The 13,535-nt window shown below is 30.0% G+C and overlaps 1 protein-coding gene and 1 long non-coding RNA gene across 2 annotated transcripts; both read left to right on the top strand.

Moving 5' to 3' along the window:
* Positions 1 to 4,897: 4,897 nt before the first annotated feature.
* On the top strand, positions 4,898 to 5,595 carry LOC114391028. The gene is made up of 2 exons (XR_003662052.1): positions 4,898 to 5,216; positions 5,328 to 5,595. It is a non-coding gene; the product is annotated as an uncharacterized LOC114391028 (long non-coding RNA).
* Positions 5,596 to 9,659: 4,064 nt separating this feature from the next.
* LOC114391027 (aspartate--tRNA ligase, chloroplastic/mitochondrial-like) lies at positions 9,660 to 11,292 on the top strand. Its single transcript, XM_028352020.1, has 5 exons — positions 9,660 to 9,818; positions 9,914 to 10,101; positions 10,195 to 10,266; positions 10,847 to 10,945; positions 11,053 to 11,292. Exons 2-5 carry the CDS (start codon positions 9,949 to 9,951, stop codon positions 11,257 to 11,259), a joined length of 531 nt encoding a protein of 176 aa, XP_028207821.1. The 5' UTR covers positions 9,660 to 9,818; positions 9,914 to 9,948; the 3' UTR covers positions 11,260 to 11,292.
* Positions 11,293 to 13,535: the final 2,243 nt, after the last annotated feature.

Here is a 13,535-nt window from a genome sequence, read left to right as displayed (position 1 = left end):
TCGCTTTTTGCAAAGCGCTTTTCAATTTCAGCAATGAATTCTTTGGCACTGGTTATATCATCTGAAACAACGCCCCTAAAGACCTCAGGAATGCCACGCTTAATGATATATCTCATCACAAGATTCCCAATGCACCATTAATATCAAGTCTTTGGACAATGATATTAATTGCTAATGAAATCCTTGTTGTAAGTTCAAACATTGATAATAAAAGCATGTCAAATAACAAACCCATCTCAATACTAGAAAAATGCAATTTAGCAACCGAAATTAGCGACCGAATAATTTTAGTCCCTGTTAGTGACCGAAGTAGCAACCACACAGTTAACGTTGCAACTCGCGACTGAATTTGCGACCGAAATCGATCGCGATGTCTAACTTGTGTCAGCGACTGCATTAGCGACCGAAATGAAAGGTCACTGAAAACTTCAGTGGCTGTTTCGGTTGCTGTATATGTATAAACATAAAAGTATGTTAGCCACCAAAGTGGTTTCGATCGCTATATGAAGATTACAGCGACCAAAAATAATTCGGTCGCGATGCATATTTCTGTTTTGAGATTAGCGACTAAAATATCCTTTTCTATATAATTGAAGTAATAAAATTTTTATTTATTATAAATCGTAATAAATATATAATATACTTAAATATAGTTTATACTAGAAAAATATTGAAATTAGTATATTAGTAATATTTTTCAATTAAGAAAATAATATTTACATTATTTGATTGTGATAAATAAGCCATGCTTATCATTAGTCTTTTAATTTGTGTTTTTTACAAAATAAATATTTAAAAATGATAATAAATACCCTTTATATTTTGAAAATATATGATAATCAAAATTTATAAAATTAAGTAATTCAAAATATAAGGTATAAGTGTAACACCAATGATTCATTAAGTTTTAGTATGACATAAGTGAAATTTATGCATTGATGAATATCCAATTTGACTTTAGTACAACATGTGCATTGAGCAAGGTCCAATAAGATGCAATGCGTAACATATGCATTCACTAAAATCCTAAATTTACTTTAATTTAAGGCTTAATTGCAAAATCTGTCCCCCTATTTTACCTATTTCACCAAATTGGTCATCCTATTTTTTTAATTCACTATTTGAGTCACTAATTTTAACTAGGGGTGAGTAAACAGACTCGGGTTCATGGATTCAGATAACAGGGCCTATGGTTCGCGTAGGTCACAAACCATTTTTTTTTATAAAATCCATGGCTATGTAAGATTTTGGGTCCGTCTTGCATAATCCGCAAGCTATGTGGGTTTGGACCACGGGGTTCATGGGTTGACCCGCAAACCCGCAACTACTAATCAATGTCAACCCAAACCAAATTAATCCTAAAAGCCTAATAGAAAATTTCTTTTCATTTATGTTGAAAATTTATTTGATTGTGTTAAAATTTTTATAATTGAGTATTTGTTAGAGATTTATTAAGAATTTTTAAAATATATAATTGAGTGTAATTGACTTTTTTTAAGAAAAAAAAACTATATTTATTTTCAAATTAAAGTGTTTCTCTAAAAGTTAGGCTCACGAGGCGGGTGCGGACCAATGTATTAAGTTCGTGTAAGAGTGCGGGGCAGACTGGTCCGTCTGCTACCAATGTGGGCTTACGTAGGGTGAGTCGGCCCGCTTACCCACTCCTAATTTTAACCGTTGATGATTAAATTTCAAACATTGATTATAATAAAAAGTTGACTAACAAGAACCATGATGTTTAAAATGAGAAATACATTCCTTTGTCACGACATCTAAGTGCTCATTTGAATATTTGGTGCAAAATATAATATTAATATAAATTTTATGCAAAAATAGTTTAAATTCAATTTTTTATTTATTATATTTTTATAATCTTATACATTATCTTTTAAAATATAAAATATAAGATAAAATTTTATTTTCACATAAATTAGAATATGTATATTTATTATGAGTTTTGTTTATTTTATATATTATATTTATCTTTTAAAATAATGTTTCTGATTTAGTGATAACATTTTTTTTATCTATATTAAGAAATTCATTTTATTTATTGTAATATAGATACAAATACTGTCAATAAATTACATAAATAAATATTTTAAAAATAGAAAATTTTCTCATTTTATTTAACTACATTTATTTACTATATAATTTAATTCTTTTAAAAAATTAACCACTTGATTAAACAAAGTTAAATATTAATAAAAAATACTATTGTAATAAATAATAAAAATATCCTAATCTTAATATATGTAAAAAAAAATACAATTCACATAAATTAGAATATATATATTTATATAAGCTTTTTTTTATTTTATATATTATATTTATCTTTTAAAATAATGTTTCTGATTTACTGATAACATTATTTTTATCTATATTAAGAAATTCATTTTATTTATTGTAATATAGATACAAATACTATTAATAAATTACATAAATAAATATTTTAAAAATAGAAAATTTTCTCATTTTATTTAATTACATTTATTTACTATATATTTTAATTCTTTTAAAAAATTAACCACTTGATTAAACAAAGTTAAATATTAATAAAAAATACTATTGTAATAAATAGTAAAAATATCTTAATCTTAATATATGTAAAAAAAATACTATTCACATAAATTAGAATGTGTATATTTATATAAGTTTTTTTATATATTATATTTATCTTTTAAAATAATATTTCTGATTTAGTGATAACATTATTTTTATCTATATTAAGAAATTCATGTTATTTATTGTAATATAGATAAAAAAAATACTGTCAATAAATCAAATAAATGAATATTTTAAAAATAGAAATATTTTCATTTTATTTAAGTGCATTTATTTACTATATAATTTAATTCTTTAAAAAAATAACCACTTGATTAAATAAAGTTAAATATAAATAAAAAATACTATTCTAATAAATAATAAAAATATCTTAATGTTAATATATGTAAAAAAAATACTATTCACATAAATTAGAATATGTATATTTATATAATTTTTTTAATTTTATATATTATATTTATCTTTTAAAATAATATTTGTGATTTAATGATAATACTTTTTTATCTATATTAAGAAATTCATGTTATTTATTGTAATATAGACAGAAATAGTTTCAATAAATTATATAAATAAATATTTTAAAAATAAAAAATATTCTCATTTTATTTAAGTATATTTATTTACTATATAATTAAATTCTTTAAAAAAATTAACCACTTGATTAAATAAAGTTAAATATAAATAAAAAATACTATTCTAATAAATAATAAAAATATCTTAATATATGTAAAAAAAATACTATCATTAAATTAGTATTATGTAAAATAAAATTTAAATAATGTGATAAAAATATATAAGGCTATATATATAAATCTTATATAAGTTTTGGATAGCAATTCCGTGCACACGAAGTGAGGAGTTTCAGATTGTCTTGATGAAAGAATATAAGCAAATGAATTAAAAATAATCTTTTAATAAATTAATTTAAGAGTAAAATAATAAACTAATTATACTAATGTACAAACTAAACTTAGTTATAATGAAATTTATCTATAAAAAAATATTTGTAATATTATTAAAAAATAAAATACATTCCGAAAAGTTATCTATCTTTTATCTATATGTATTATATTTTATTTTATTTTTCTCTATTTTAATTTATTTGTATTTAGTATTAGAATTTTTTTATCTGTACTTCTCTCAAATTCAAATAGAAATAACAATAAAAAAAAAACCGCCAAAGGCCTGATTATGAGTAGGGTCTAGGCTAGGGGTGGGTAAACGGACTCTTCTCCATGGACTGGCTTGCGGGGCCTGCGCAAGTTACGGACCAATTTTTTTAAACGGTCATTGTGTCATATTTTTGAGTCCGTCCTGTTTAACCCGCGAACTATACCGGGTTTGGCCCGCAGGATCTACGGGTTGTCCGCACCCTCATTAGGTTTGATTTGTGACCCTGATCCAATTATATTAGGTTTAATCTCCTCTTTTTTTCACTTTAAACTTTTCTTTTAAAACAACATGAAATATATTAGATAAGATAAAAATTTAAAGATAAAAATAAAAGATTTAAATTAAAAGATGATAAAATAAAAAAAGGATAAAATAACAGAAATAAAAGATTAAGATAAAAAATATAAGTGATAACATGATAAAAATATTTCTTTTTGTTATTTTCTTGATCTTTTTTTCTTTTAACCTATCATTTTCGTATCTGCAAGTCATAAATAATAAAAATATCAATTCTTATCATTTAAGCTAAAAATAATTTATTGATAAAAAATTACATTCTTATTCATAAAAAAATGAAGATAAATTTATTGATATCAGATGTCAAATTTTATAAAATAACATCCTCTAATAAATTTTTTTTTCAATTTTTTTATCAATTCAATATACAATTTTACGTAATTAGACATTTGTAATAAATATATAATAAAATAATACCTATTTAGTTATATTTGAATAACATATTGTATGTTAAAATACAACGACGAAGCAAAGTATTAATTAATTTGTGAATTTTTTATACTTAACTAAATTTATTTGATGAAAACTTTGAATTCAATATGTCACTTTACAAAGTTTAACACGGTGTTAATTAATTTTATAAATAAGATTAAGATAAAATAAATTAGAATCTTATAATCACTCAGTCAACTGATTTTCAAAAACTCACTTCACGGGCTTATTATGTTAAAAAAACACTTTCACATAAAAAGATTCTCTTATTTAATATATATATATATATATATATATTATAATTTAGAAAAAGTATGACATGTTGATTATTCATTGAAATATCAAAGAGAGGGGTCCCAATGGATATTTTATTTTATTTTATATATTGTGATGATATGGTTTTTCAGCTTAATTTATAGGCTTTAAATTTGTGTTAGTAGGTAAAATAAGAGAAGGGGTGAGGGGGCGGCACCACCTTTCCTTCCCTCCCGATTGCCCTAGGTAAAAAATGTATATAGTTCTTTTCTTTTGCATCAATTCAGCGGCGACGAAACCGCAATAGATCTCCGTTTCTCGCCAAACAAACACAAAATAGCTGCCTTCAGCGGCGACGAAACCGCACCTTTCTTTGGCTTCCTCGGAGCCACCGCTACCCTCGTTTTTTCCTGTAACTAACTCATCAAGGAGGATCCATCTCTGAAACATATTTTGGAGGAGATAGAGACTGGTGGTCCTGCTGCTATGATGAGGTTTAGAAGCAATTTTTCTTTTTAATTTTTTTTTTTGCTGTGTTGACATTTCCATATTTCCCCCATAATATTGATGTCAAGTAGCTTCTTAAGTGATTCTTTTTCTTTCAGGTACTGGAATGATGAGGAGGTTTTGCGGAAGTTGGGACAAACCATGGGAGTTTCCTTAATAAACGTGTAAAGGGATTAGGTAGCTTTTAGCCCTTAATATTATTTCTTTATTGTTGTTATTTTATTTCCACATCTTCTGTAAGGAGGATCACTTATCTTCTGAATTATTTCTACTTTTTAATTTCTTTTATTAATTTTAAAAAATCCATCTTAGAAGGTGGCTTAAATTTTTTTTAAATTTATTGAAATTAGACATTTATTATTTCTACTTTCATGGGCAAGTGTTTTTTTGTATGCCGCTATACATGGGTTATGTGTTATTTTTTTTGTCAACTTTGAAGTAACCCAGAACATAAACTGTTCATTGTCAACTTTGAAGGAACCCAGAACATAAACTGTCCTAAAGCTACTTGAGAAAGATGCTTTTCTGTAATTGTAATGCATGATGCCATGCTGTCACCAACAATCAAAGGGGAAACTGAGGGGAAGAAGGCATGACTTCGTTATTTATCTTTTGGTTTCTTCCAACCGTTTTTCTTTTTGGATAAAATGCAATTTACTTTTTGCCAGATGTTTCCGTGATGAAAATTTAAGAGCTGATAGACAACTTGAGTTCACCCAACTAGACATGGAAATGACCTTTACTCCTTACGAGGATATGTTAACACTTAATGAAGAATTGATTAGAAAGGTTAGACTACACTATCTGTAATCAGACCTCTCTAACAGCTTATAAAATGCATATTATTCATTATTTTGAAACTTGGAAGTAATAAAAGCTTATCATGACTTGAGGTGGAAATTCGGAACAAAGGAATAAGGTATAAATAGAAGGGAATTTCCTTTAATGATTTGAATTGCCAAATGCCATCATTGAAGATTTAGAAGCCTGTATAAATATCAACTGAGAATGCAGGACAACTAAAGACAAAATTTAGAGGCAAACACCTTGTTCTTAGATCTTAAAATCTCATTAAATAGCTTTATGAGCCAAATGGTACCTTTTTCTTTTATATATTTCCTAATTTCAACTGGAATATTATCAAAACCAACTACTTTATCATTATACATCCTCTTAGGAAGAGCTTTTTTTATTTCTCCAAGTTAAATTCTGTGATAGTAAGCAAATTTTTTTTTGATATAGATCTTTTATGTAAGTGGATTTACGTAAAGATGGCTATAATAATTGGATCATATTGCTAATTGGTGAGTGATTGAGGATGATTTCATCATAATAGCCTTTTTTCTTGGTGTACCCAATTCAATTGGAAGTCCTTTACATTCAAAAAATCTGATTACATTAACAATTTATCGTTTTTTTTGAATTTTTTTTTGGTAATTATGGTCAGTATATGATCATCGATTTTTAAATTGTATAATTGATTTTCTGATTATTTTTTTACCAGAAGTAGTAAAGTTGCAGGAAAAATGGTGTGAGGATAAAGAGAAAACAAAGGAAGAATATGAAGGAGACAAGCGATGGTAACTCAAAAAATTATAAATAGGATGAGGGTTGCGAGTGGATCGAGTACCTTTTCGGATGGCAATGGGCCAGTCTGACTAAGAGTGATGAGAGACAGGTGAGGAAGCAGGATCCATGGTTGGAGGACTAGTTGGAGAAGGATGAGAATCACGAGGGGAGGCTTCAGGTACTGTAGAATTAGCTGGCCGTGTCCTGTGATGATATGTAAGTAGAGGTAGAGAGACAACTTCAATTGAATTTGGTAGAGAAGATGAGACTTCATTGACATTTTGGTCGGAGTTACCTAGAGGACAAGGAATTGGCAGTACTTCCTGGAGAGAAGAAGAATGATCTACAGAGGATGAGAAGAAAGGTGTGTCTTCAAAGAAGGTTACATCTGCAGACATATAATATCGTCTTGTGATTGGAGAGTAGCATTTGTAACCCTTTTGAAGACGAGAATAACCCAAAAAGACACATTTTACTGACTTAGCTGAAAGTTTGTCTAAATCAAGGGAAAGATCATGAACAAAACAAGTACAACCAAACACTCTAGGAGAGACATGAAACAATGGGTCATGAGGAAAGATAATTGAGTGAGGAATTTGGTTTTCAAGAGAAGAAGAAGGCATCCTATTAATTAAGAAGCACGCAGTAAGCACTGCGTCTCCCCAGTGATGTGTGGGAACATTAGAATTTAACATTAGGGAATGAGCAGTTTCAAGAAGGTGACGATTTTTCCTTTCAGCTATGCCATTTTGTTGAGGTGTATGAGGACATGTGGACTAGTGTAGGATACCTTTTGAGGATAAAAAAGAGGAAAGATCATGAGAGAAATATTTTTTTGCATTATCACTTCTGAAAATCTTGATTGTTTTTTCAAATTGATTTTCAATCTCATTGCAAAACAACTTAAATATGGGCAAAAGTTTAGATCTATCTTTCATTAAATAAACTCAAGTACATCTAGAGAATTCATCAATGAAGGTTACAAAATATCGAAAACCAAAAGATGTAACACGACTTGGTCCCCAAATATCAGAATGAATGGTAGAAAAAGCCGAATCACATCTTTGTACAGTTTGAGAAAATGATGACCTAACATGTTTTTCTAGTTGACAAGACTCACAGTCTACGACTTGAAGGTTTTTAAGACTAGGAACCATTATTTTCAGCTTGGATAAACTTGGGTGACCCAGGCAATCATGCTAAAGTTTGGGTTTTGAGGATGCAAAACAGGATATTAGAGAGTTGGATTCTAAATAATACAGTCCTCGTGATTCATGTCCTTCTCCAATTAGTCGACCTGTCCCATGTTCCTGAATAACGAATGAATTAACGGTAAAAGTTACTGAACAATTTAATGAGCGAGTCAACTGACTTAATGAGATTAGATTATATGGACACTGAGAAACAAATAATACAGAATTTAATTTCAATGAAGGAGATAATGAAACTTGACCACTTTCTTGAGACGTAACTTTGGACCCATTGGCTACAGTAACAAGGTGGGGAATCTTTGAAAAGAAAATAGATGAAAATGAGGACTTGTTACCAGAGATATGATCAGAGGCACCTGAGTCAAGTATCCAAGGGCTAGGACTTCCGATTGATTGAGAAACACATGCTGTTGAGAAACATGGTATTGATGAAGATGATGCTTGATTGCTGGATTTCTCGGACTTGAGCTTTAAATACTCTTGGTATTCCTCATCAGAAAACTTAGACTCAAATTTTTCTGACTTGGATACCTGTGTCACTTTGTCAGGGAAGTCATGCAAAGATTAACAATTTTCTTGAGTGTGGCCCATCCTCTTACAATATGTGCATTGCGGACGTCCACTTCTTCCATTGCGGCCTCCTCTACTGTTACGGCCTCCCCCTCTCCCACAAGGTGCCACCATGGCTGATGTTTCCATAGCATCAGTGAGATTTTCATCCTTCAACGCATGAGGTACACGGAGAAGCCTAGTAATGAGAGAATCCATCGATGGGACTTGATCTCCAGCTAGGACCTGATCACGTACATGATCAAAATCTGAGTGTAAACTCCTCAAGATAAGGACCATGTAGAACTTGTCCAGTTTCCTATTCACCTCTTCCAATGAATCAGCCACAAGAAACCTTCTCAGCTCTTCTACTGCTGCCCGAGCTTTACCCATATGTGCAATCATGTCATGGTTAGATTGCTTGAGAGCTGTAACTTTCACAGTCGCATCAAATAGGCTTTGAATATCGTTGGCGAAGATCTCTTGGGCCTTCTTCCAAAAAAGATGACATGTTTTAAAAGATCTGAGAATTTTCAAAACATCTGACTCAACCGATTGCCACAGAACATCACATAGTTGATAAATCTACCTTCTCCCATTCAGGTTTCTTGTCGTTTGGAACAGCATTGACGTTTTTCTCTAGGTGGTCATGGTACCCTTGACCAAGAAACCATAACTCAACTGAAGCAGACCACGACAAATAATTTTTCCAGTTGAGCTTGGCAGTTGCAATGGTTGGGGTTCCAGAAAATGAAAAAACAGGACCAGAAGTAGCCATTTGGACCCCAAAAAAAATTCCGGCGAGATTTTGGCGGCCGGCGACGATAGACGGTGGCAGACGGTGGCCGGAGGTGGTGGCTGGCGGCGGCGGACGGTGGCCGGAGGCAGTGGACGGTGGCGGCGACGGTGATGGTCGGAACCCACTCTAATGCCAACTTGAATTTAAGTGTGAGGAAATTTCACTCACATGACTCTTGATATTCATGTTTCAACTTATAATTTATAGAGTACAAAGCATAAGAGAGAGAAAGGGGGAAAAGACAGCCTAGCCTAGTCTATGTGACAAGCTAGTCTAGTCTATGTCTGTTGACTTCTAAAACAAGGAAAACATATTTAGTAATAATGCATACAAATCTAATTTAGAAATCCCAAAAGATATTCAACAATACTCAAATTCAGCTCTTAAGAAAGGTGATATTTACAATGAAGCATTCAAATCTGGTGCAAAGGGTTTGCCTTTTCTCAAGGTCTTGGATGATGGTAAAGGATGAATTTGCTATTAATAATATGTATTTTTTGATATTGGGAGATATTTATTATATTCCATTGTCTATTGTGCAAACCTTTGATTTTAGGGAATATTGAGGGAATCTCTGTTTTAGTATCAAGTATGGATCCTACAACCAGAGGGAATTTGTTAAGGCGATGCTCTACAGGACCAAGCGATCTGATTTTATTTGCAGTGGGTCATCACACATCTGTAAATAAAACTTTAGACCGTCTTAGAGTTTATGTAGCCCATGACCTAGGTTTGGTTGACCATGTAAGTTAGTGATTGGTTTTATGCAGTGGATCACCATGCTCTCTTTCTCAACTCTTTTTCTAAAATTATTTGGTTATTTTGTTCGAGTTTTAGGGCAGGCATTCAGTTTTGTGGATCACTAATTTTCCGATGTTTGAGTGGAATGATCCAGAGCAAAGGCTAGAGGTCTGTTCTGCTTTTAAACCCAACAGTGTATTTCTCAATATAATAAATGTCTTGTTTTGAAATTGTATGACCGTTCTTTGTCGTTACAGTTTTTGCTGTTTTTTCTCTTTTTTCTTTAAACTTATGTCATTGTGTGAATTGGCAATTTTCCTTTCATCAAGCCCTGAATTTTACTCAGTTCCTTTGTTTAGGAGGTTTTAAAATATTAGTTAATGCACTTAGGAAATAGTACGTTCATGTATCACATGACAAAATTCATTTAGTACTCCTGGGTATTGGTGTTTAGGAAGTTGTACTAAATTAATATTAGCCTAGGAATTAGGAAATAATCTCCACTAAGTCTATCGACTAGTCTATACGTATGAATGATATGTAGAACTGAATTAATTCTCTCTAAAATATTCTATTCTATCTTTCTCTAAATCTCCCCTAAATTGAAATGGATGGCCTGTGGTTAGGGCTTGATTTTTTGATCTTGAGGGAAAAAGATGTCCTAGTAATATGTTTGGGTATAATAAATCATTTCCTGGTTATCTCTGTTACTGTTCTTGCTATTATTCTGAATTATGGTCTAATTCAGGCTCTTCATCATCCTTTCATTGCACCAAATCCTGAAGACATGAATGACCTTGCATCTGCTCGTGCGTTGGCTTATGACATGGTTTACAATGGAGTGGAGGTAAGAATCATTTCTGATTACTTTCCCTTTGTAAGCTGTGAGGCAGGTGATTTGATCACTGATATCTGTATCAATAACAATATTAATTTGTCCCTATTTTTTGTCAGATTGATGGGGGAAGTCTAAGAATTTATAAATGTGATATACAACAAAAGGTTTTGGAGATTGTTGGCATCTCAATGGAGCATGTTAGTGGAGCATTAATCGGAAATAATGACTACGTCACCATTCCTGTGCTTAGTTGTCTTTTTATTTATTTTGCATCTTTCTATATTTATAAAATGCTTCAATGTTGCCAGACAAATTTAAACTAGAATTATGTATGGTTATTGTTTTCCTGTGTCCCATTACTTTTTTCCGAATTCTTAACTGAGATCTGACTAGTCTTATTATTTTAGTTACCATCCTAATAATTAAAAGGGGTACAGATCTTAATGGAAATAAAACTTAAGAGATCTAAAACTGAATGGCTAAAGGGTAGGAAAAACACGAGCCTATTAAAATTTTACAAAATGCTTTCCAAAATGGTACAGATCTTAATAGAAAGAAAAACTGAATAGAATTATTTTGTTTTGAGATGTGTTGATTTAGTTTGAAAGCTTATGTATGGACTTGCACTGATGCAATGAATTTCCTTGTATATGACTCCATATTTATTTTGTGATAAGTATCTTTATGCAAAATACAGTTTTGACTTCTGTTAAATTAATGCAGAGATACTTGGCGGGCTGATGCTGTTTTTTATGAAGCCATGCACTTTAATCGGGTATGATATAACATTGGTTTGTGTTGGTAGGCTTTTCATATGTTGGGCTTTAGGTTTGTATCTATTTATTTCTGTTTTTAGATATAAGCAGGAACTAACCAAGTTAGGCATTTTGTTTCTTTTTGTATATGGTTATGATACCCCCGTACCATTATCTACACTTTTTTTGTTTAAAATTTTTTTATACATAAATTAAGAAAACAAATATTTGAAGATAATAGTATTTTTTTTAAAAGACAATAGTATCTATTATTAGAGAATAATTTTATTAAAATATTTTAATCTCTTTTTTAATTTTAATAAATATATTATTAAGTCTTTCAAAGACAAGAGTATTTATTAGAGGTAAAGTTAGAATCAACTTTTTAATATCTCACTAAAAATTGGAAACATTAATTAAGATGGTTTTTTTTTTATATATTTAATAGAGGGGGCCAAAGGCCTAAGAAGAATAGCATCACTTAATAGCAACTAGCTTAGGAAAGATGATTGTTACTCTAACATCAGGGTATCAACCTCCAAACTACACAGGTACGTAATCAACTCTACTTTAACAATAGGTAAATAAATTATAGTATCAATAGTAATTAAATTAATTATTATTTAATAACACTTTTTGAATGATTATGTTGGGCAAAATGTGGAACAAGAATTAAAATTTACAGCCATGAAGTTATGAGGGGTTAACGTGAATCAAGTGATTCCCATAATTATGGCTAGTGGGTATCTTGTTTATTTGCTCTCTACTATTTTTCTTCCCTTTATTTTATATGCTCTTTTGCTTATTTTTTCAATTATTTTTATTTTAACAATTATTTATCCTTTCACTTGATATTCCAATTGAACTTGTCTGATGTTATTGCTTGTAAATTAACTACGTAACTGCATCCACTGCTCAATAAGTTCTTATCTTGTTCTAGCAAATTCATGGTTTCATTATATATACCTTGTCACATATACAGGGTAGATTATAAAATTGATCAGTTTTTGGGAAAAGGAATTCATACAGGACATGAAGTTGTGGCTGATAGAGAATCATGATCGCATAGTCAGGAGATGTGGATGAAATTGAGCATCATGTTGACGATGCTCAAGTTGATCATTGACTCTTGGCTATTGTTTTAGTTTGATTGTCATGTTAGTTATGAATTTAAACTATATTAAACTTTCACATTGCATTTTATTAAACTTTGAATTTGTACTTTATCAATATTTAATTAGAACTTTGTTATTAGATGTATTTATAGATTATGAATGTTCACTTTTTTATATAAGTTTCATTATATAGTTTAATTAAAAATTATATTTACAGCGGGTAATTATTAAACATATTAAAATCTAATAAATGAAAAAATAAAAATAATGGCATATTTTCTTTGAACAAACGAGTTGTTTTTTAATTTATTTTAAATTTAAAAATTAATTATTCAACTAGACAAAACTTTCAAAATAAATTCTAAAATGTAAAATTAGCGATCAAATTAGCAACCGAAATTATTATTTTTTAAAACTTTATTATTTAGTAATCGAATTAGCGACCGAGTTAGTAACCCATCTTATTTTAATTTATTTTGTATTAAAATTTAATTACTTGTTAGTGACTGAATTAGTAATCGCATCTTATTTTAATTTATTTTATATTTAAAATTTAATTACTTGTTAGCGACCGAATTAGCTACTCCAACTTTGCTGATTTGGTCCCAAGCAAAATACCAACCAAATATCTAGCGACCGAATTTTATGTGCTTGCGACTCAGCAGTTCGGTGGCGAAATAACAACCGAATAGAAAATTTGGTCGCTGAAGGTTTAGTGACTTGGGTTTT

Source organism: Glycine soja, chromosome 16, assembly GCF_004193775.1.
Source record: "Glycine soja cultivar W05 chromosome 16, ASM419377v2, whole genome shotgun sequence".
NCBI classification, from domain to species: Eukaryota; Viridiplantae; Streptophyta; class Magnoliopsida; order Fabales; family Fabaceae; genus Glycine; species Glycine soja.
This window is presented reverse-complemented; position numbering and strand designations above follow the sequence as displayed.